Source organism: Lepidochelys olivacea (genome assembly GCF_965140295.1).
Source record: "Lepidochelys olivacea isolate rLepOli2 genome assembly, chromosome: 4".
In the NCBI taxonomy this organism is placed as follows: domain Eukaryota; kingdom Metazoa; phylum Chordata; order Testudines; family Cheloniidae; genus Lepidochelys; species Lepidochelys olivacea.
This window is the reverse complement of record NC_140414.1, coordinates 103,356,145-103,381,572: the sequence shown is the minus strand read 5'-3', so window position 1 is coordinate 103,381,572 and position 25,428 is coordinate 103,356,145. Positions and strand designations below refer to the sequence as shown.

General features: G+C 40.3%; 1 protein-coding gene across 8 annotated transcripts in view; it reads right to left on the bottom strand.

Annotated features, from left to right (window-relative positions):
- Nucleotides 1-25,428, bottom strand: part of APBB2 (amyloid beta precursor protein binding family B member 2) — a 325,422-nt gene that overhangs the window by 148,874 nt on the left and 151,120 nt on the right. For all 8 annotated transcript variants that reach the window (XM_084625565.1, XM_084625563.1, XM_084625564.1 and 5 more), the window contains one exon: nt 21,841-22,653. In XM_084625565.1, the coding sequence (XP_084481691.1) occupies nt 21,841-22,653 (813 nt within the window). The remainder of the gene's footprint in view (nt 1-21,840; nt 22,654-25,428) is intronic.

Sequence of the window (25,428 nt, the reverse complement as noted above, 5' to 3'; positions counted from 1 at the left end):
GACAGGTGACAGCTGAAGACCTGAGACCTGACTGGAAACTCCTGGAGTGGACCACCGAAGGGAGAATAAAGGTACAGTTACCTGAAACTATGATAATAAATTTAAAACAAATTTTATTTAATGTGGAATGACTTTTTTATTATTATTAAAAATACTGAGATAAAATTTTAAAACACAATTTTAAAAACTGTGGTTGGTGTTTTTCAAACTAATTTTGTCATCTTTCCTAAATCTCTATCGCCCTTCTCATTTACTGTTGTAATCCTGTTCACTCTTAAGTTTCTGTACTCCTCTCCCCTGACTCCTCTACCCCCCATTTTGAAGAAAGCAGAGTAAATAAAAATGGATGATTAATTTTTTATTTAAGTACAGGTTTATTTTTTTAAAATAAATATATCTAAAATTAAACTGTAATCTATTGAAATAATTTAAATTAAATAGAAAAAATTCCAACAGCAAATTTGCTGCCAAATTTTACAGACAGTCAAACCACTGGTGGAAGTCACTGGCTAAGCACAAGGAATCAGATGCAATACTGTGTTTTGGCCTGCAGAAGTGATACCATTTTAGGTTTGGAGTACTTGTGGCACCTTAGAGACTAACCAATTTATTTGAGCATAAGCTTTCATGAGCTACAGCTCACTTCATCGGATGCATACAGCTCACTTCATTGGATGCATTCATTGTATTTTCCACTGAATGCATCCGATGAAGTGAGCTGTAGCTCACAAAAGCTTATGCTCAAATAAATTGGTTAGTCTCTAAGGTGCCACAAGTATTCCTTTTCTTTTTGCGGATAAAGACTAACACAGCTGCTACTCTGAACTCTGTCATTTTAGGTTTGTTTCATGGGTTTCTTGATGGGATTTGAGATACATATTATATTTTTTTCTTATTTGCTAAGCACCAATGAATAGCATTCATAATGGATGATATTCCTAAGTGTACTGCTATAGCTGTGTTCAGTAGTTAAGGAGTCTGTTTAAAATAAATACATAGAATGTTAATTAAAAAAATTAAGGCCATGGTTTCAGCGCTTTTGTCCCCAAGAGCTTTTCTGTTTACTTGCTCTGCATCTTTCTCCACATTTGCCATTCCCCTGGGCATGACACTCTAATGTATAAAACAAAATATAATTGACCTGATGTTCAAATGCCAAGTATGAACTTTTCTTCAAATGAAATTTCTGTTATGTATTTATACACAAATAAAAAGAAAGATTAAAAAGTTTATTTGTAGTCAGCAACTACTGGTTATTGTGGGTGTGTGGGGTACAAATAAATAAATAAATAAATAGAGGCACACACTCTCTCGCTCTCTCTAAAGAAGACAAAAGTATTCTTGTCAAATAAATCAAAGTTAGAAATAGCTGATCCCAAGTTAGGTCCAACATGTGTATGAAGTTCCCAGTCATCTCAAGATCCTTCTTTGGGGAGAGAGGGTTGAGATGCAATTACACAACCATACATTCCATATTACAGTTTATGATATCATTTCACATTATTGTTGAAACTTGTCCAAAGGGGATTAAACTTAAGCTATCAGAGCCATTTAAGGTCTGGACCTGCAAGGTGCTGGTCACCTCCAAGAGGTGCAAAGCACACTGGACTCTGCTCAGTGCCTCTCAGGATCAGACCCTTACCATAAAAGATAATGGTGGATGTGGACCAGTGTCACTAACAGGAATGAGCAAACAATGCCTTCTCCATGTCACTCATAAAAAGGTTTTTTTCCACTTCCCCTTAACAACTAATCCAAGAAGCAGAAAAATATTCATAAAAAAGCTGCACTCAGGAAATTTAAGCTCCTGCAGTTTTGAGTATAGCTATAAAAGTAGGTAAAGTGAAAAATAATTGCATATGAAAATCCAGAAAGACATAAAAATTAGGCTTTCTATTAACTAATATACATCCATTTTGATAGTTTGTGTAATGATCTCAACACCTTGTTCACCCACATTCCCCTAATTTCATTTTTGAAAAGCAATATTATTCTGCTACTGCACATACATTCCAGTAGCAAACACTGTGCTCAGTTCTGTTAAAAGAACGATACTGAGCTGATCACAATCTTAAGCTGAATTTTTTTTCCTTCCCTCCTCCCTCTTCTGTTTTATAGGTCTCATTCTCAGAAAAATGTTGGTTTTGTATCAACTGAATTAACCAAGAAATTTCAGCCAAGCAGTTTTCTATGGAAAACTGACATTTTAGGAGACTGCACAAACAGCTACAGTTAGCAGAGTCAGGCTCCAGTAGTAAAATATAATGTAGTTACTCTGGATTGGCCAGCACTGAAAATTAGTTATTTTTTATTAATATTGATTCTGTTATCTTGTAAAGTCCATGTTAGTTACATTACATTTTATGACCAATGTGCTGACTTACCTGCAAAAGACAAAAACATTCCATGAATCACTTTTAAAATAAGATTTTTGGCAGGATGAAATGCAACTGCAGTACTTCTATTATTTTTAATTCTACAACTAAAAAAAAAAAATCTCGTTTATAATCAAGTTTTGTATTGACTGGCCTTCAGACAAAATTATGTACTCCGAATTAGTTTCTAGCAAAGTTGATTGATTTGATGGGTGAAACAAATGTCAACTTCCAAAAATGAACTGAGAATAATTTCCAGATATTAGTCACAGTTTTTGACAGAAACCAATCAGGCACTGCCAGTAAAATGTCTAACACTTTTAAGCCCATTCCTATTTCATTATCTTAAAAGTTGCTTTACCTTGAACTCTAGGATCTGACTGGGATGGACTGTGTCATCTCTTGTCCTGGACGTTTTTCTCCTTGAACGATTTAAAATAAGTAGTCCCAGGGGAGAAATTAGTGACATGTGAAGGAGAAAATAGAAGTCCTCTAATGGATTTCAGACTTACATAAAAACTTTCAAGCTCCAAGGATCACAAGTTTAAAACTTCATCACTTTACTACATAGCAATGGGGAGCTTACAGCAAGATCATATTTACAATATTTACTCCCCATCCACTACACACATTGTTAAACTCTGTCAGCTATCAGCTGACTCTCCACTGACCAAGATTACTTTAACAAAAACAAAGAAACAATTGCATTCAACATACAGAGCTACAGTGATAGTAAAAGAAAATCAGGTGTCAGGAAAACCTAAAATAAAAATAGAGTTTATATTACAAGCCAGTTAAATGAAATATACAGGCATTACTTACAATTACTAGCTGCTCCTGTACAGGTCAGCCTGAGCTGATCTGCTACCAGCATCCTTTAAGTTTGCTATATACATTTCCCAACAGTTTCATGCTCTCCTTCTGTGTAGTGTCTCCAAATCAGTCTCCCAATCAAACAGAGAAAATAGACTGCTATGTACAACAGACATTTACTTAATTAGTCTAACAAGTAATGGAGTTTTGGGTGGGAGAAAAGAAAAACCACCCCCATCCAACTGCCTGTACATTTCATAGCTGAAACACCACATGTTGGTCATATAAATGATTGCCTTTTCCAATAAGCTAGAAACAAGACAGCTATAAAGGAATTACAGCAGTGTGTGCACACAATGTATTCTCCACTGAATTGATTCCAGCTTGAAAGACATTGATGTATTTTCCTGACTGATTCTGTTCAGGAGACAAGCTTTTGAAACAGTGCATCCAGCCCACAAGCCTATAGATATCCGTCACATCAAGATTTAATCAGCTCAGCTGTGGACCACATCAGCAACCCCTTTCCTTTACCTGGAACCCAACCCAAAAAATACATTTATGTGTTATTCCTAGCTGTTTATGTAAACATGAAAAAAATGAACGGCTCAGCAAAATTTATTGCAAAGATCCACTCTTTGAAGACAAAATTCTTCTTGAAGCTTCTAACCTTCAACTCCCTGAAGGTGCATTGCAGCAATGGTAGAAATTGATTTAGTGAAAAGCTTCTATTAGTGAGAGTGCTGTTCTCATCAGAAAGTCCCTCCCCTTGCTGTAATCAATAATTTAAGCAAAGCCAAGAATCATGTCAGCCAAAATGACCATGGAAACTGATTTTTCCCCCCCCTGTAGAGTAGAAGTAAAATTAAATTAAAGTCTGAACAGGAAATTACCAAAATTAACTCTAGGAACCATAGTTGCATGCCATGGCTTAGATCTTTTTGTTCCCCAAAAGCTTCACAAGTTGAAGAAAGAATCAAAACTTTATTACTAAAAAGGGGAAGACTCTCTAGGTTTAATGTATTCCTCCCAGTGACAGTCTGTTATGCTCAAATAAGAAATCCACTGTACAGAGCTATAACTCTAATTTGAACCTCTGTCTATTATGGCAGTCCTGTTATATCAATATCTGTCAGTGTTTTGCAGCTATCGCCAGGAGTTAATAACACAGCTGAAAAAAAGGCTTCATTTTGAGATGTAGCCTTGCCATATCTCAATCTAAAAGCTATTAAAAATAATAGGGAAATGGGTGTGGTTAATATTATTGTATGTCAGTATTTAGGAAAAATAGTTTAATGAAGACATATTTTTTGTTTGTATAGGTCAAAGTTTTTACTTGAAAATCATATTTGATAAGAAATTAGCCTACAATATCAAATGATTGTATATACAAAATGTACAATATCAAATTTTAACAAGAAAACAGATTCAAGTTTCAAGCTCCCAAGGGACTATTATAAACAGTGAGTAAAAATTGATAGCACACATTTTAAAACTTACAAAACACCTCTCCTGAGCGTCATTTAAGTGTCATAGACAAACCTACTGTGCAAATGAAAGAAAATGCACTGTTAGGCACCAGAAGTCCAGAGCTTAGGCACCATGGGAAGCCCATTTAAAGTCATTATATTATGCCCTGCTGTGTCTTGGTGGTGGAGATTTATGGCCTGATTTTCATAGATGCTAAGCACCCGGGTGCACAACACCTCTGAAAAATCAAGCAATTAATTCTTAACTGTGAAGAATTTACTTGCTTTTATAGAATTGCCTAAAATAAATACTTAATCTTTTCAAGACAGGGACCAAGTAGCCATTCTAAATAGAAGACGGAGTTCAAACTAAGTTCATTTTTGGTGCACCTCCCCCCTGCTTGCAAAACACTTCCCAGTACCATTGTTGCAGGTCAATGGGAACAGCCTTGTATGGGCCTGGATCTGCCCCGTCCCCCATTAGCAGAGGAGAGGTGGCCTCAAATCTTGTCTCTAGCCTAGTTCTTATATTGGCATCCATTACTCCCTGTGTCCAACAGCACCCCTAGTGATAGTATAGTTGTGACTGATCCTGAATTAAGAAATGATGGCCCTGACTCAGTCAAATCGTTTCAGCATGTGCTTAATTTGCACTGATTTCAAATGTGGGCTTAAGTGCTTTGCTGACTAAGGACAGGATTACTCCTGTACTTAAAATCGCTGAAGTCAGGCCTATATCCCTATAAACAGCTGTGTAAATACCTGTGGTGGCCAAACTGAAATAATAATTAAAAAAAAAGTTTTAGTTTTTGAGGTTTTTAAAAATAAAATGGAAGTAAAACTCAAACCAAAAATTTGTTTAGAATTGAAAAAATTGAAAAAAAATTTTTTTTTCTTTTTCTTGGCTGAAAGTATTTGGTAAATTTGACACAGATTAGTGAAATATTTCGGTTGACCCAAATCTTTATTTGAGGGAGTGGGGCGGAAGGGGTAGAAAATAAAGTTGAATGTTCACCCAGCTCTATTCCTGAGTAATGCAAGAGACTCAAACCAAAGCAGAGCTATTTCAAGCCATTGCACCATCTGAATGGACTGCATGCATTCTCCATAACTTCATACCCAATAACTACATTTAAAGAACATTATTTAGGTTACAAAGTTAAACATTTAAAAGTTAGGAAATGCCAGAATTAAGATTGCCTATGTAACTGTAATTCAGCCTCCTTACATGTAATCTGTGTGATACACAGTTTAATTACATCAGGGGTGGGGAACCTTTTTTCTATCAGGGGCCACTAACCCACAGGAAAAATCGGTGGCGGGTCACACAGGCCAGTGGGCGGGGGTGGGTGGGGCGGAAAGGCTCAAGGCTTCCCTTAGGCTCCAGGGTGGGGTCAGAAATGAGGGATTCAGGGTGCGGGAGGGGGCTCTGGGCTGAGGCAGAGGGTTGGAGTGCAGGCTCTGGTGTGGGGCTGGGGATGAGAGGTTTAGGGTGCAGGAGGGGGCTCTAGGCTGGGGCCAAGGGGCTTGGAGTGTGGGGGGGGGGGCGGGCTCCGGCCAGGTGGTGCTTACCTCAGGCAGCTCCCGGTCGGTGGCACAGCAGGGCTAAAGCAGGCTCCCTTCCAGAAGCGGCTGCCACTTCCAGCGCCTAGGCGGAGGGGCCAGGGGGCTCTGCACAGTGCGTGCTGACCACGCCCGCCCACAGGCACCACCTCCACAGATCCCATTGTCTGCGGTTCCTGGCCCTCAGTCCCTCACTCTCTCACAGAATCCATCTGAAAACAGCTCTGGAAATTAGACTAGCCTACATGACTGCCTATATTCAGCTATCTACTGCTTCAAACCACCTATTAAATTCTGAACTTAAGTACGTAAGAATGGCCCTACTGGGTCAGACCACAGGTCCATCTAGCTCATGTCAAGGTTCCTCCCCCACTCTGAACACTAGGGTACAGATGTGGGGACCTGCATGAAAACCTCCTACGCTTATCTTTACCAGCTTAGGTCAAAACTTCCCCATGGTACAAAATATTCCACCCTTTGTCCTTTGATTGGCCGCTACCACCACCAAACAAATACTGGTTACTGGGGAAGAGCTGTTTGGAAACGTCTTTCCCCCCAAATACTTCCCAAAACCTGGCACCCCACTTCCTGGACAAGGTTTGGTAAAAAGCCTCACCAATTTGCACCCAGACCCTTGGATCTTAAGAACAATGAACAATCCTCCCAACACTTGCACCCCCCCTTTCCTGGGAAATGTTGGATAAAAAGCCTCACCAATTTGCATAGGTGACCACAGACCCAAACCCTGGGATCTCAGAACAATGAAAAAGCGTTCACTTTTCTTACAAGAAGACTTTTAATAGAAATAGGAGTAAATAGAAATGAAGAAATCCCCTCTGTAAAATCAGGATGGTAGATACCTTACAGGGTAATTAGATTCAAAACAGAGAATCCCTCTAGGCAAAACCTTAAGTTACAAAAAAGATACACAGATGGAAATAGTTATTCTATTCAGCACAATTCTTTTCTCAGCCATTTAAAGAAATCATAATCTAACACATACCTAGCTAGATTACTTACTAAAAGTTCTAAGACTCCATTCCTGGTCTGTCCCCGGCAAAAGCAGCATATAGACAGACAGAGACCCTTTGTTTCTATCCCTCCTCCCAGCTTTTGAAAGTATCTTGTCTCCTCATTGGTCATTTTGGTCAGGTGCCAGCGAGGTTACCTTTAGCTTCTTAACCCTTTACAGGTGAGAGGAGTTTTCCTCTGGCCAGGAGGGATTTTAAAGGGGTTTACCCTTCCCTTTATATTTATGACAGCCCAGTATCCTGTCTTCTGACAGTGGCCAGTGCCAGGTGCCCCAGAGGGAATGAACAGAACAGGTAATCATCAAGTGATCCATCCCCTGTCGCTCATTCCCAGCTTCTGGCAAACAGAGGCTAGGGACATAATTCCTGCCCATCCTGGCTAATAGCCATTGATGGACCTATCTAGTTCTTTTTTGAACACTGTTATGGTCTTGGCCTTCACAACATCCTCTGGCAAGGAGTTCCACAGGTTGACTCTGCACTGTGTGAAGAAATTGCCCTAGGATCTAGTGGTCCTTGTGTCCTATTCTATCAAGAGGAACAGCAGTTCCTTTTCATCTTCCTACAGATTTCATTATGAGCATGGACCAAGTGGACTGAATTTTGGCAGGAATTCTATGCAGCTTAGAAAAATGCTTAGGCATAGATTTATCAGGTCAATCTCACTCATATTTCACTCTTTTTTCACAGCTTTATGTGTTGGAAGCAATTTTTTGAAGTCTGGTGTTAATTAGCATTGGATCTTTGCCTGTTTCTTTAATATCCTCTAGACTGTCCTCTTTAATATCCTCTAGACACAGACATTTGGACACATTTCTTACCGATAGATCCTGTTTATAAATTATCTTACTCTCTGGCTTCTCTTATTCAGACACGGATCCTTCCTCCTTACTCTAAGCTAGAGTTGTAAAACAGACTACCCTAAATCTAAGCACAGAACAGTTTCTGGAGCAAGATGCACTCAATTGTATGGAGGAAGCTTAGGGTCTGGAATTATTCTCATTCATGTCTGAGAAAAACAAAGCTCAAAAAGCTTAGAAAAACAGTTTGTGAGGTCAGGGGAAAGGAAAGTCAAGATAACCACTGCTTCTTAAATTTTATTTTCACTGAATATATGCCTTGCTTCCCCTAAAAAGTACTTTAAAAAATCTTTCACATTAGCATAATATACTGTAATCCCAAATAAAAGGGAAAAAATAATATCTGTTAAATATACAAGACTAGTGCAAGACCAGTAAATTGCATTACAAAGCTAGATAGAACAGGATTCTGAAGACACTGTCAGCTGCTATAGCTTCAATCCTCTGATTAAAGCAATGCTGTCAGTCATGTTTCTACACACTTTTGTCATAAAAGTTTGTTATCTGCATAGTTTGCACGTTTCCCTTTTCCCTTTCAATATTCTCTATTTTCCAGCTAACCAACAGCAAACTTTAGTTTAACCAACAGTTAACTATGGTACACAGAACTTCATTACATGCATTTGTAAAGCCCTGAGCACTACTTGCATGATTAAAAAGAAGCACAGTATTTTCCTCCAAATAGGGAACTATAAATTTTGCCATATGAATCAATAAAAATCCCCCCCTTCCCCCCCCGACAAAACCCAGGGGCCTGCGAGCAGGAGACCAACTGACAATAACATAAGCCAATTGACCAAATTCAGGTGCAGTTGGCAAGATCCTTAGCTGGTATAAAGCCAACAGAAGACAGTGGAACTATGTCAGTTTACACCACTGATGTTCAGACACAGTATATCTAAAGCATAGGCCTAAGTATAGGAGTTTGAAGTGTTGGATAAACCATCACAAGAAGAGAAGAAAAGGGGAAGCCAGTCCCACGCTGCATCACCTGCCAGCAATATCACAGCTGGCGGCAGGACCCTCCAGCTGAAGGGAATTTTAAAACGGGATTGAAGCAGACTCTGAAGGACCCTGACCGAGAAATCTAGATGTGAAGCAAAGAAGATTTAGAAGTAAGCAGCCCTAAGGATGGAAATCTAGGAGCAACCAAGCTTGGAAAGAAGGCCTGACCTTTATTTTGTCTTACTATTCGTTTGTTAAATAAAACCAAAGCTCAGGAAGGGAGTGAGTTTTTCTGTACACAGAATATGGACTGTGCCTTAAGGGAGATAGAAAAAAGTCACTTCCTTGAAATAAGAGATTTATTTGCTAAAAGTTGGCTACATCGCTAAAGATGTGACGTGGGGTTATGTCCCACAGAGCTTCTTCTAAGGCTTATATTTTGGTTCCTTCAAACTTGAAATGGTGCCAGACTCCTTCGCAGGATAGCTGTCTGGGTCAAAACTTTCAGACTTCGGTGCCTAAAGTTAAGAGCATAAATTCCTATTTAGGCACCAATTTTTACGAAGTAGCCTTATTTTCAAAGGGGCTGAACACCCTAATTTCTCCTTGACTTCAAGTCAGGCAATCTATTTAAGCATCTAAATAAGGATTTGGGTGGCTAACTTTAGAACCCAAATGTGAAAATTTTGTCCTGAACTACACACGTCTCAAAAAAAACAAGCAGGATTCGCTAGTATTACCAAACACCTGATTTTCCAAAGATGTCCCTTTTTGTCACTGGAAAATTGGGGCGATATAATTTACACAAGCATGATGTATGCAAAGACAGCGTTCAGCATGCATCCAAAGATAGCTGTTCCAGTTCAATTTATCTTGTCCTCCTGCCAGTAGGTCCAAAGTATTTATCATGACTGGAAAACTGTATAAATAATTGATTGGCTGTTTAGAACAAAATTACCAAGTTAAAAACATTGTAAAGACATACATCTAATCATTTACATGCATCTTAAAAAGGGATAATTAAAGATAGATGAATATGCAGTTAGTTACTCTGAGAGCACAGGAAGTTATGCAGGTATATGCTGTAAACAAGTAGTAATAGAGATATTAGGAGTTATTTGGTACATAGGCAGCAATTAGTCAAGTAAGTTTTTGTTACTATAAAATGTAAGTCAATTGGTTAACAATTACCTGTAGCACGCAGACCAAAACCTATACCAGTATCTACACAGATACTGTGTGGCATCAGTAAATAACCATTCAGAGCATCTTCCCTCTGGAAATCAGTGAGTACCGGATCTAATAAAGCCCATCTTTTCTAAAACCAGTCCTACAACTGTCAAGGCTATAATATTGTTTTCCTATCTCATATTTCCTGAATGTTGTCTAGCCACAACTTAATTGAACCCAATTCTATTGTGAACCATGTTCTGGTGATGCATTTCCTAGCAGTTGTCATTAATATTCTGAATTGATGTCATTCTTCAGTTTTGAAGTCTTTGAGTTTGTTTTCGAGCACTAAACTGGGAGTAGGTTGGGTTTTTTATAAATCAAAGTACATGTTGACAGTATTAGGCATGCTATTGTGTATGTGAGTTGCTTGATATTATTTGCTGAATTTTGGAAGAATTGGTCCTCTGACTTCTTTGCAATCCTGTAAAAGTTTCTATTGACTTGTCTTTTTTTCACACCAAGGAAACACAGAAATGTGCTTTGAGAGAACAGAACATGTTTGTTAGTTATGTCTGATATAGGGACTGAAAAACAAATATGAATCTTGTAAAGACATTCACTTTAACAGTGTCAAAGCGACCTACTATATTTAGTGGCAGAATTGACCATCTTTCTAAATATTTCTGCATGGTTTCATATCTGCTGAAGTTTTTTTTATCATATAGAAATATTATGCCTGTATGTATTATAAGTCCAATATACCATGCTCCATTTACAAGATTCAAGCTCCTGATTCTCAAGGGAGAGTTTAATAGAGATAACATCTGTATGGGATTTTCAGTGATTAAATTGAAACTCTGTGTTTCCTCAGAGACCACTGGCAGCAAGGCTTTGGTTTAGTGATGTACTGTAAAGGAGACCACTATCTTCAAAATACATTTTATTTTTGATAGCCTTCGTATTTATAGCTTGCACCAGAGAGCAAAACTGTATTGTGTTGGCCAGAGGTTCAGCCGCCAAGATGAAGAGAGGGAATAATGACCACACTTGGCTAGGGCCCCTGTTCAGCCCCAAGGGTTCTAAATTCAGGCCATTAATTTGGATTGTTGAAGTGTGGGCAGAGTTTAGGGCTCTGACCCATCAGAAGACTTCATCTCTTAAATCCTGTTAGATTTAATGCCGCAAACAAGTGTGACCATTTTAGGCCCAGATCCTCCAAAGATTTAAGCACACACAAAAGTTATCTTGCTGAAGTCAATGGGACTATTGCAGGCATAAAGTTATGCAAATAAACACGGGCTTAAGTCTTTGCAGAACCAGGGCATTATTCTGTTAAACATTTTTTCTGTATCTAGTAAAGGCACAAAGGACAATCTTCTCGGGCTGGTCAAAGTTTTTCACTGAAACTGTTTTTTATATTTCATGAGAAGTATCTTCTTTCCTTTGATACACTTGCCTTGTCTGTCGGGGTAGCCCAGTGCTGGTCTGCTGTTCATCAAGCCATGGAAGCTGTTCTGTAGTTCTTTTGGGGTGAATTAACACTGTAGAGGAGGCCTTATTTTGTTCTAGGAATGATTTTATAAACATCTGCCCCAGATACACCAGGGTTTGGCATATGATAAGGACGTCAATTACACCTAAAGCTTGGGGTTTCTAATTGTTCTGTAAGGATATCTGCCTCTCAGTCAGTCTGGCCATTTTTCCTTTGGGAAGCACTGAATTATAGCGGGAAGGTCAGAGGGTTCCTGTTCATTCTAAGGGCAGGTCTACACTTAAAACACTGCAGTGATGCACCGGCATGGCTTCAGTGGAGACGCTACCTTTGCCAACAGGAAGACTTCTCTCATCGGCATAGGTACTCCACCTCCTCCAGAGATAGTAGCTATGTTGATAATGCAATAAATACAATTATGCTACCACAAGTACAGCTTTAAGAGATTCCTGTATACACTGGGGACACTTCATTATTACAAATTTGGGGGGAGGTATAGTTTGAAGATATAGAATTTTTTTGAAGTCTTTGATTTGCACACCCCTTAATAGTAAACTGTTCTATTGCCAGGATTTTGGTAAACAGTTTAAATTCATTGTAGGGACAAGATGATAGAAAATTATCCAGAAGAAAGGAGAGGAGGATATTGCACTCTGATTTCCAGTAGGTGTGTTCTAGGAAAAAGAAAATGTCCCTTTTATAGTATACTTTTGTGTGTGGTGAAATGCTAAGTGTATTCTCTATCTTGGACATGAGTATTTCTCCAGGCATCTGTTAGGCCAATTTTTTTAACAGGATTAAGTGTCTTGGAAAACTTATTCTTCTCTCCTTCCTAAGTGTTATCAGACAACTATTGTCTGCTTTTGTATCTCTTTTCTTTGTTACCTCTTGTGAGGCAGTGGAAATTTTCTACAATATTTTTGTGATGCTCATGTGTGCCTCAGTTTCCTCTCTGCACTTTCCATTGCTTCCCCATGGTTGCAAAAAGGGTTAAAAAGCTGCTCTTGAGACAGAGCAGGAGACGTGAAGTGTTTTGTCACATAACTGTCTCAGGTGGAATGAATGGATCATTAAGGACTCACTGGAGGATCCAGAAAAAAACAAACGGGAGCCCCAACTACTGGACGGACTGACTGACCGACACCCATCCAAAGGAATCTGCAGCAGGCAGAACATGTGAACTCAGCATAGCTCGGCAGGAGGGGATAAGGGCTGGCTTTTGGAGAAACTTAGCAGCTCTCTCTTGGGACTGACAGAGAGACAGATACAGAAATGGATTCCATAACAGCTTGACTGGCTGATTGCTCTGGCTTACCCGGTATGTAACCATGTCTTAATTTTAGTTCTGTATGCAAGCCTAAGGACGACCCAATCCTGTGTTCCAGTCGACTAATAAACTCTACTCTGTTGGCTGCTTGCTTTCACTTTAAATACTCAGAGTCCTATGCCCTGAAGTGTATAGCACAAGCCTGCCGCAGAAGTCTGGCTTGGCTGGATTTGCTGCAGGGAGCCACAGAGAGAGAAAGGGTTCACTGGTGCTGGAAGGCCCAGTCTGGGAGTTTTGGAGTCTTGGAGGCCAGGGGACTGTCCTGTGGAACTGGGTGGGTCCTTGGGGTCCAGCACGCTAAAAGGGTCACTCCCAAGCACCTGGACAGGTTTGTAGAAATTTTGGTGGTGACCAGAACACCCAGAACCCCGCCCCCCGCAAACTCCCCACACACACCTGCCTAAGGCTCTGGGAGGGAGTTTGGGTGCAAGCTCTGGGATGGGGCTGGGGCAGGGGATTGGGGTGCAGGCTCTGGGAGGGAATTTCGGTGCAGAAGGGGTGAGAGGTCAGGCTCCGGGAGGGAGTTTGGGAACAAAAGTAGGTGCAGGGGAGGGGTGGGAGTGCAAGAGGGAGTTGGGGGGGGGTGCGGGGTTCAGGATGGGGGTGTGGGAGGGGGTGAGGGGTGCAGGCTTTGGGAGGGAGTTTGGGGGCAAGAGGATGTGCAGGGGTGAGGGTGCAGGAGGAAATCTGGGGGCTGAAAGGTGTGTTTGCGGAGGGGATGTGGATTCAGGCTCTGGAAGTGGATGGGGGGGGGGTTCGATGCTTACCAGTGGCTCCTAGCCGGGGCAGGCCGGGGGGGGGTCTCCTCACACTGCTGTCTCCAGGCACCGCCCCTGAAGCTTCCCATTGGCTGCAGGGGTGTTTGGGGCTGGGGCAGCGCGGAGCAGCACAACCCCCTCACACGGGCTGCAAGGACCTGCCAGCAGCCATGTGGAACGAGAGCGTAGGAAGCTGCTCAGCCCCGCTGCACAGCTGGGTGGCTGCGGGAGCCCCCGGGCTGTTTTAAATCGTCCGGGGGCGGCAGGTGGGGCCAGGGGAAGCATGGGGGGAGTGTGTGTGTGGGGGAACTTTGCTGGAGCTGGGCCACTGGGACAGGAATATTCCTCGCCGCCCATGCTCCCAAGGGACTGGTTACAGGCTATGGCATAAACCAGACCCTGTGAATCCATGACCCCTGTTTTCCTTTGCTCCCTGACATGTATTGCTGGAGCATCAAGGAGAGGGTTACAGAACATGAAACTGCTGGATTATCTTGCTACTTTATTCTCATGACCTGAAGTGTCACTGGAACTGTGTGAAACTTTGAGTGTGTCTCTGTAAGCTCTAACTGAATAGTAAATACTTCTCTGTGCCTTGTTAAGATGCTCAGTGTTGCAATGCCTAATTGATTTAAGAGCCCAAGTCTCATTTTCAAAAGGGCTTCAGGCACTTGGGAGCTAAGTGTCTAAATCCTTTTTGAAAATGAGACTTGGGCACTGCAATACTGATTGCAGCAACAACTAATTACCTTTACAAACCTGGGCCTTACAGCCTCTCCCTCTCCAGAATCTGAGTCTATACAGTCCCCACTAGTTATTCAGTGTAATTTAGAAGGCAAAATAAGAACAAAATACAAGATATTCAAAAAACAGACACTGCCACTTCAGCTATGGATCAGAATTTAAACCAAATTAAAAATCTATAAATTAAGTGAACAAATGTTTAATATTAAATTAAAAAAGAAAACCTTTGTCCACCTACTTTTCTGAAAAGCAGCCTTCCAGAGGATAGGCTAGAAGTATTCCTTGAGATTCTTTAAGACCAGCTTCTCCAGCCCATTAGGCAGCTTGAAGTGGCCAGATATGGCCAGTGGAGAATTCTGCCTGTGCAAGTATCCACTGATACAATTCTGGTGGAGGTGGCTTTGCCACTCCCTCTGGCAGCTGTCCCCTGAATCTTCATAATCTTCATAACCTTTCTGGGACCTGAATTTCACCATCTGGTAACTGCTGGAACAGACTCACATGAAGTCAGATTAACATACTTTGACCATGGTGAGAAATAACAAGTGTTGTCCAATTAAAAAAAGGAAGAAGGCATCTTTTTCTTTTAAGAGCGACTGAATGGCTGAAAAACTGACAGTTAAAACCGGACAGATAAGATCATGTTTATACCTTTTGCTAGCAGGAAGTGTAGGTATTGCCAAATAAGAGATTAAATATTACCTATTTTTAAAATAACATTTCATAGCAGTAACTGCTGACTGCTGGCTTTGCAGTCACTTACATTTTAAAAAAAGAAAACATTGAAGGATTTCTTTTTTAATAGATGCAGATTATGTTGTTATACTATCTTATGCTGCAAATCCAAAAAGTGCAAAGTGGAGGATGTATTTCTATATATATATAGATATATATAGTGCCAGTCTTTTACTTATTTCCCCCCTTTCACTGAAATGTGATTTTACTTGTAAATAGCAGAGTCTGCATTTAAAAACACTGTTCATGTTTATCATCTCTCAGTTATATCCACTCCCCAATACAAACACACGCACACAATGGAGGACAGTCACTTAGGGTATGTCTACATTGCAGTTAGACACCTATGGCTGGCTCAAAGTTTGTGGGGCTGGGACTAAGGGGCTGTCTAATTGCAGTGCAGATGTTCAGTCTTGGCTTGCAGCTGGAGCTTTGGGACCCTCCCACCGCAGAGGGTCCTACAGCCTGCGCTTCAGCCTGAGCATCTACACAAAGGATGACCAAACTTACTGACCCTCTGAGCCGCATACGACTGTCTTCAGAAGTTCGAGAGCCAGAGTGTGTCTGCAGGAAGCGCCTGCTGGGGCTTAGGACTTCAGCTCTGCTCCCGCTGAAGCCCCAAACCCCGGCAGGCACGCCCCACAGGGCTGAAGCCCTGAGCCCCTCCTCCCTGATGGGCAGAAGCCCCTACCCCATCACCCTGCTGCAAGGCAGAAGTCCCGAGCTCCCCCTGCCCCCGAGTCTGGTAGGTGGAGAATGGGGGTGGGGACCTCCGAGAGCCACACTTAAAAACGGCTCATGAGCCACAGTTTGGCCACCCTTGGTCTACACAACAATGAAACAGCCCCATGAGCCTGAGTCAACTGGCATGGGCCTGCTGTGGGTTTTTAATTGCAGTGTAAACATACGCCTATTTTCTCCGTTTATTGTATTTAGCACCTTGTGTAACAAGTCTTGAGAGACTGAGTTCATTTAGAACAAGAATGTGCATTCATTAATCTCTGTATACAATAAGTAAAAGTTTGAATCAACAAATTAAAATGATCGTTACAGTGTTGCATGTGGGTTAGAAGTCTTAAACAGTATTTATTATAAAAAAATAAAAAAGTTATTATGAGATGGTTCACTAACTAAATCAGCAGAGTTATTCTACTTCCCAACATCTAAGATCATCATAATGGTCTAAATTTAAAACCCTTCCTTGCCACAAGTTCAGGATATGCAAGAATATTGTAGATTTTAAACCTAGATTCTCACGTTTCCAGTTCTGCAACCAATGACATGCCCATTTTGTTCAAACTAATATTAAAGTTTATTAACTGTTTCATTAAGAAATATTTTCCATGAGATTCAGAGGGCGGAAAATAATAGAAATAAAATTACTCAGAGGAAAACAACAAAATGCTCCTTTAACACCATGGCAACATAACACTGAACACCTATTTTAAGGTATTGAGTGCTCTTTGAAACTAGAATTTTTCCCTTTTACTAATTGAATTTTAACAATAGGAAGAGTTTTCCTTCTCACAGCATGTAAAACTACATCCAGAAGTTTTTGTTGTTTTCAGCCTAAATCACTTCTAAGAGAAAAATAAGGTACAGCTAAATGCACACAAACACATGCCATGAATAACCTGACACACTTTAAAGTCTGAAGAGTCCATTGTTTTGAAAATTTCCCATCTCTCTAAAGCTGTCAAGAATAAAGAATTTATTTCACCATGTTGCACTGCAGCAGTTTTAAAAGAAGAAAACAACAAGGAATACTAGCTTTATGTACGATGAAATATTAATTTTCAAAAACGCTCTGATTCCCTAAGGTACAGGGATACCACACAAAATCATACACCCTATGCTGGTTCACTAATTTTACAGCATTTAGAAATTATTACTTATTCCTCAACTCACCCAAAAATCAACTATTAATCCCTTACAAATTGCTTCTACCTGGATTAGATTCAATTTAACTCCAAACCTAACTAAAAATCTATAGAAAGACTCAATAAGTCTTTAATAAGGGATCAGCCCTTTAAAATAAAATTTCACCCACTGCAGGGACCATTAAAATATAAAAAAAATATTACTTGATCTCTCAGTGTTTCTGAAGCACGCATCTCTGCAATATCTAGTAGTTGCCAATTTGTAGGCCAGATATAAATGAAATCATCATGATGTACAGTAAGCATTTGTGGATTAAAGACCCCCTTCACTATCTACTAGGAAATGATCAGATAAAGGCACAGGTGATTAAGATGAAAACCACCCAAAACTGCTCTTCACACCTTTATCAAAAAGGCAAGTTCAAATCATTCACTGGATTTACCAGCCAATACAGATGGTTCACGCCTTATTTTACAATCCTAGCAGCTAGATAAATGGACTTGATAAATGGACTTGATCATGGGCCACAGACTCCTGTGGATGCCCAGTGGTCCAAATCACTGAAGACATCTGTGAATGGAGTCACTGCTGAGAACTACTTTCAGAAAATTTGCTTGATATTAAGTATGTCTAAAGATACTTCCGGGAATCACGAATTTTGCTGTTTTTACTAGTGAAGGATTTTTCCCCCCCAAAATTGGAGCTGCTGATACTCAACATCTTTTAAAAAATCAGGCTTTAACTGTCTTACAAAGCACCAGTCATGACATCCATGAGCCACTGCAAAGGAAAATACCACATTTGGCGTCTTGACCTCTTTCTGTCACATCAACAAACTATCCACTCTAGAAGATGCCAGAGGTGAATTAAAGATGGTAAATTAGCACAACACTCAGGTGTTTTAATGCTCTGGGAGCTTTAAAATGGGCACTAATGGTTAAAATCCTTAAATTTGCAAAAAAAAACAAAAACCCCAAAACTTAACTTCTTAGGAAAAAACCTTTTAAGAACCAAGAAATCGCCATACTGGATCAGACCAATGTTTCATTTAGTTCAGTGCTCCATCTCCGACACTGACCAGTACTAGAAGCTTCACAGGATGGGGAAAGAATCCCTCATATTACATGAAGTGACCGTTTTCTGAAATTTTTCTCAATAGTTTCTCTCAATTTTCTAAATATTATTTTCCTGCAGTTCAAGTATAAAGGAATAAAAAAGTTCAGGAGTGAAATTCTGGTCCCACTGACTTCAGTGAGGCCACGAGTTTACTCCAGAAACCATAGCAGTCTGGGCAGTCCGTCATAGAAATGCCACTTCACTGCACAACGAAAGAGCTCATTCTGGGGGAAGAAATGGATTGGAGAGCCTAAAGTTATCATTTTCAGAAGCTGGCATTACTTCGGCTTACATTGTCCCCGTTTAACAACATTAGCTCTTAAAAATGATGCCTGCTTACATTTGACTGAGAGGGGAGATAATTTACTACTGCTTTTGTTCGTGGGAGAGGGACAATTGTTTTTTGGGGCTGGGGGGAGTCGTCACAATATAAAAACTATTTTTAAATGAAAGCTTACAATCCACAATAAAGAAAAAAAATCCAGAAATTGCTCAAAGGCCCTAAAGGTTACAGAATAAAAGAGCTTATTTGTACCCACAATTCTCCAGGGCCTCATCCGTGGAGACTGTCAATTATGCAGAGAGCTAGTGAACACAATATTAAACCATTTAATCAAACATATACTGCAGATGCCACTAACATTTTCTTCAGCTGGTTTCTTGCTTCAGACAACAAAGACGCAGACTGTACATGATGTACACTAAGAAAGAATATCAAATCAGAAATTGAGATCTTATTACACTGACCACGTCTAGTCTAACAAAGAGAAATCTCTAACTCTAGATACTACAGCAATACGATAATAATAATTATTAATAATGGAGAAAGATCAAATCCAACTAAAGTTAGTACACCTGGTATTAAGGGTTTATTCAGGGTTTTTGTTCATTTGTTTTATATTTTTAATTCTTACAGTTATAGAGCCAAATATACCACTGGGTTAACTAGGCACAACTCTAATGAAATCACAGGAGTTGCATGCACTTACTCCAGCTGTGAATTTGGCCAAAAATGCACTGTTGAACAATTTTGATATAAAACTACTGCACTCCTGTAGCGAAACACACTTGTAATACATACATAGGTATGACAATTTCTTTGGCCCCAGATCACCTTTACAGAGAACAGGATTTGCCACCCCACAAACTAATATCCTTTCATACAAATCCAAATATAAAAAGGTGACAAAGTCCATTAACTACAGTAAATGAATTATTTGCAGCTTTAAAAATAATATAGAAGAGCTGTAAATTGCAACAATGCTACCGCAGTAGTCACCATTATTGTTCAAATAATTAATGGACCCCGGCTTTCAAAACGTGAAACCCAGTGATTTCAACTTCTGAATTAGCATACAGAACAGCAGAATGCAGCATAAAATGCATTATTTAAATGTCAGATTTTTTTAAAAGGATATCCTAAAATTGGGGTTTTTTCTAATAGATTTGAATATTTTTAAAAAAACATCTTTCCGCCCTGTAAAGCCTCAAAAGCTTGAAATAAATATATCTTATCCTGTAGATTTTGTACTCATACACCATGTACCAGAATTACCAGCTCACATCACCATTAGTGCGTTAGATGCACCTTCTGTTTGTTTTAAATTAATAATTTCTCAGCAACAAAGGGCTAGGTGTTTAAAAGAAATGAATGATCATCTGGAACTGATTAAGTGCTTTGAATTTTAAAAAATTAAGGTCAAATTTAGGATCCACCATCATTGGGACCTCAGCTGTGGTACCTGACAGTGCCCCTTTTATAGAAGGTTGTCAGCTTTCTTAATTTTATGAGGAGCTATGTATTAGAGTATGTCTACACTACGAAATTAGGTCGAATTTATAGAAGTCGGTTTTTTAGAAATCGGTTTTATATATTCGAGTGTGTGTGTCCCCACAGAAAATGCTCTAAGTGCATTAAGTGCATTAACTCGGCGGAGTGCTTCCACAGTACCGAGGCTAGAGTCGACTTCCGGAGCGTTGCACTGTGGATAGCTATCCCACAGTTCCCGCAGTCTCCACTGCCCATTGGAATTCTGAGTTGAGATCCCAATGCCTGATGGGGCTAAAACATTGTCGCGGGCGGTTCTGGGTACATATCGTCAGGCCCCCGTTCCCTCCCTCCCTCCGTGAAAGCAAGGGCATAAAATCGTTTCGCACCTTTTTTCCTGAGTTACCTGTGCAGACGCCATACCACGGCAAGCACAGAGCCCACTCAGCTCACTGTCACCGTATGTCTCCTGGGTGCTGGCAGACGCGGTACTGCATTGCTACACAGCAGCAGCAACCCATTGCCTTGTGGCAGCAGACGGTGCAATAGGACTGGTAGCCATCATCATCATGTCCGAGGTGCTCCTGGTCGCCTCTGTGAGGTCGATCAGGAGTGCCTGGGCAGACATGGGCACAGGGACTAAATTTGGAGTGACTTGACCAGGTCATTCTCTTTAGTCCTGCAGTCAGTCCTATTGAACTGTCTTATGGTGAGCAGGCAGGCGATACGGATTGCTAGCAGTCGTACTGTACCATCTTCTGCCAGGCAGGCAAGAGATGAGGATGGCTAGCAGTCGTACTGTACCATCTTCTGCAGAGCAGCCATTAGAGGTGGATGGCATGCAGTCCTTCTGCACCGTCTGCTGCCAGCCAAAGATGTAAAAGATAGATGGAGTGGATCAAAACAAGAAATAGACCAGATTTGTTTTGTATTCATTTGCTTCCCCCCCACCCCCGTCTAGGGGACTCATTCCTCTAGGTCACACTGCAGTCACTCACAGAGAAGGTGCAGCGAGGTAAATCTAGCCATGTATCAATCAGAGGCCAGACTAACCTCTTTGTTCCAATAAGAACAATAACTTAAGTGCACCATTTCTTATTGGAACCCTCCGTGAAGTCCTGCCTGAAATACTCCTTGATGTAAAGCCACCCCCTTTGTTGATTTTAACTCCCTGTAAACCAACCCTGTAAGCCATGTCGTCAGTTGCCCCTTCCTGCGTTAGAGCAACGGCAAACAATCGTGCATCTGAGTTGAGAGTGCTGTCCAGAGCAGTCACAATGGAGCACTCTGGGATAGCTCTCAGAGGCCAATACCATCGAATTGTGTCCACAGTACCCCAAATTTGACCTGGCAAGGCCGATTTAAGCGCTAATCCACTTGTCAGGGGTGGAGTAAGGAAATCGATTTTAAGAGCCCTTTAAGTCGAAATAAAGGGCTTCATCATGTGGACGGGTGCAGGTTTACATCGATTTAACGCTGCTAAATTCGACCTAAAGTCCTAGTGTAGACCAGGGCTTAGTCTCACCATTAGGTTTAGCTATGATTTACTTCATTCATATATTTCAGGGCCAGAAGGGACCATAATGATCATCTAATCTTACCTCAGGACTCATAACTCTCCCAAAACAAGCTACTGCTTGGTAAGGAGAATTGTAATGTCCCTTTCTTCTCCCAGATTGTCTCACTTATCCCCAGCTGTCTATACAATGAGACTCAAGAGAAACAACAAACACATTTTTAAAGAATGATAGTTATTAAGGGTTGAGGGAAACATTTCTTCACTTTTGTACCTGTTTCATCAGGTGAACTTGGAGAAGCACTGTCCTGCGATAACGTTGTCCAGCTGGAGTCTTCATCACTTGGAGCCAGATTTTGAATCCGATGTAATGCACAATCTGTTTTGGCTCCAGTTTTAGGATGGTCCTTCTTAGTCTCAGGACTTGATGATACAGTGGCTACTTGGCCATCTTCTGGACTGGACAGCTTGTTTTGTTTCTGAGGCAACACATCCCCATTGACAATCATGGTAGAAGCCTGGCTGTTACTTTGTGCCGCTTTCTCCTCCATCACTACATGGCTGTTCCCAAAATTTTGTTCTAGTTCCCTGGTTGATGTTTCCAGATCTGCATAGTAATTTAGGAAGCTCTTGCTCCTCCTAGGTTGAGAAGAGAATATTTCACAGCCTGCAGAATCCTGAGGGGTTGGCTCTTTACCTTCTAACTTCTCAGAAGTTATGTTTATGCCTGCAGTCATAGTGAGATTTTTGTTGGGATCCTGTTGCCCCTGTTCTGCTGCTTTTCTAAGCTGATTTTCTCCATTCTTCACCAGCTTTATATTGGCAGAGTTGTTCCCCAGAAGGGGCTGTGCTGCTGGATCCGAAAGGCCCATGGCTGTCTGAATGTTAGTTAATGCATATTTTTTCCTGCATTTTGGGGGAGTGCTGTTCTTTGTTTCTGTATGCTTTATTTCCGCATTCAATAGTTCATTATGGGAGGAGCGTAGGTTAAGAGTATTTGGGGGAGTGGCAGGATTATTGCGATTCACAATGTCTGTCGTGCTACTGCTTGCCATAAACACAGCCAACGCGTCCACACTGGAGTCAACTAGAAAAGAAAAACAAATATTCATGAGATACATTAATTGTATACTCCTTGTAACAGAGCTTTTGGAAATGGGATGCAACGTTTTATGTAATGTGCAAAGAATAGTTTCTACAAACTAAGCAGGAAGGAGTACAGACACCTCAACAGAAAAGATCAGTTTATTAAATATGGAGGTCCAAAGGCAAAAAGGGTGGAGATGACATTGGGAAATGTTAAGTTGTTAAGAAAAGTATACAAGGTTTTTGACCCCAAATTTTATTTTACATTTTTGCATGTTTGAGCTACTGTGTTCCAACTAGGTAAATTCTGGGGAGGGAGAGAAGTACTTTGCATCTGCTTTGCAGCCCTGAAGTTCATCATCCTCTCTCTCTCACTAAAACTTAAATGTTTCACCGCCTCATCAGCCAAGGAGTAAGGCAAGAATTTCTTTAGGACTCATCAATAGTGAGTTGATGAATGCCTGAAGAGTGAGTGGCCCTACAGACCAAAGCAAGACACTACTCCCTTTCCACTGTGGTAGAAATGAAACATTGTTATTGCTTATTTTAGGGCTGACTGGCAAAGCCAGCTATTGCCTCTTAACAGCTTCAAGAAATGTACCACAGCTGTTTGCAAATTTTTTTGTACAGCTGTTTGCTAATTTTTTGGCAATTCTCTAGTGTTTTTACGCATACATGCTATGCTATTTTGTTAGCTATAGTGTTTTTATAATACTGTACATATTTAGCAACAATTTTTTCACATCCGCACAAAAACCACAATTTGGCAAATTTATCCCTGATGCAATTCTATTGATTCCTAAGAAGTTACTCCAGGGATGAATGTGGCCCACTATTTTTATAGTTCACAACGTCTTTGGCTATTGATAAGCTGTACTTTCAAAGGGAGACTCCATATATTCCGTAACTGGACTACAACATTCTTCTACTTTTCTTAGTGGTTTGCAACTTGTGGACAAACTCTCAGCTTGTCCGAGACATTGCTCAAGCTCTCAGAGAACTAGGCTTGGGCAGGGAGAGGATTTTCAGACTGTGATGAAATGATCAAGTAAAGGATTTTTTATTTAAAAAAAAAAAGTAGCTTTTGTTTCCTCTGCTGCCTACTGTCACTGCCATAGTAAAGTATGGCTCCCATTAATCATAATAAATACACCCTGAATGCTTCCTGTTACTCACTCTTTTGAGAGGCCAATTAGTAATCACTCCCTCTGACAGAGTATGAAGCACCGTCTCCGTTTGTTCCTAGTTCTCAGACAGGGCTGATTTGCACAGTAAAATGAGGGGTTGGCTGTAGGTATATCCATGGATAAAAAACTATAGTCTGAGCCAGCCACTGGGAGAACTTTCTAGTTAAGATGTATTGCACCTTTGAGTATTAAATATGTGAAAGAAGAGACTACTGTAAAATGTGGATTTAAAAAAAATTAAGAACTTGTGGGCTTTTTCTTAATATACAAAATAAGGAACACTATATGAAAGGTTTAATTAAATTCAGGTACACTTGTTAACCTTACAGTTTAACTTATTTTCAAAATTACATATTTCATTTCATTTAAACCTTAGAAAACAGACTAGTGTATCCTTTACTCTCTCTTTTCCTCTGTATCACAGACGTAGAGTAACTTCCAGTCCTAAGGGGTGGTTTACAAAGGGTTTAAACACACGATTTTTCATGATCTGATTACTGTGATTTCCTCAAATTCTGGTCTGTTAGCCTTCTAACTTTAGTTTTAGTTATTTAGTTAATAATAAATGTGTATTTTTATTATTGTAACCATGGGACGTTTCAAAAATATCACAAATTTCTGAAATTTGTGTGTTTCCCACAGATAATTAAATACTTTTAAGAGATGCCATCTCACATCTTGTCCGTCAGATTGATACTTCAAGATGCAAAGTAATGTCATGACTCATCTGGTTGAGGTCTCAACATAAAGTTATGCACAAGGGCCCTCTGTTATAAAAGCATGTATGTAGATTTTTTTGTCTCAGAACAAGAAGTTACTTGAATTTATTGATTTGCTTTTTTAATTTCTTTTGGTTTGGTTTTTAATTTCTTTTGGTCTGAACGCAATCTAGACGTTAAACATTCATAGACTTTAAGGTCAGAAGGAATCATCGTGATTATCTAGTCTGACCTCCTGCACATTGCAGGCCACAAAACCTCACCAACTCACTTCTGACTTATAACCTGTAATAGATCCATAACCTCTGCTGAGTTACTTAAATCCTTACATCATGATTTAAAGACTTCAAGTTACAGAGAATCCACCATTTACACTAGTTTACACCCTGGCCCCATGCTGCTGAGGAAGGTGAAAAATACCAGAGTCTCTGCCAATCTAACTTGGGGGAAAATTCCTTCTTGACCCCTAATATGACAATCAGTTAGACCCTGAGTATATGGCAAGACCCAACAGCAAGACATCTGGGAAAGAATTCTCTGTAGTAACTCAGAGACCTCCCCACCTAGTGTCCCATCACTGGCTGCTGGAGATATTTGCTGCTAGCAGTCGCAGATCAGTTACGTACCATTATAGGCAGTCTCATCATATCATCCCCTCAATAAACCTATCAAGTTCAGTCTTGAAGCCAGTTAGGTTTTTTGCCCCCACTGTTTCCCTTAGAGTGGTGTTCCAGAACTTCACTTCTCTGATGGTTAGAAACCTTTGTCTCATTTCAAAACTAAACTTGTTGATGAGCAGATAATATCCGTTTGTTCTTGTGTCCTCATTGGCCCTTAATTTAAGTAACTCCTCTCCCTCCTCGGTATTTA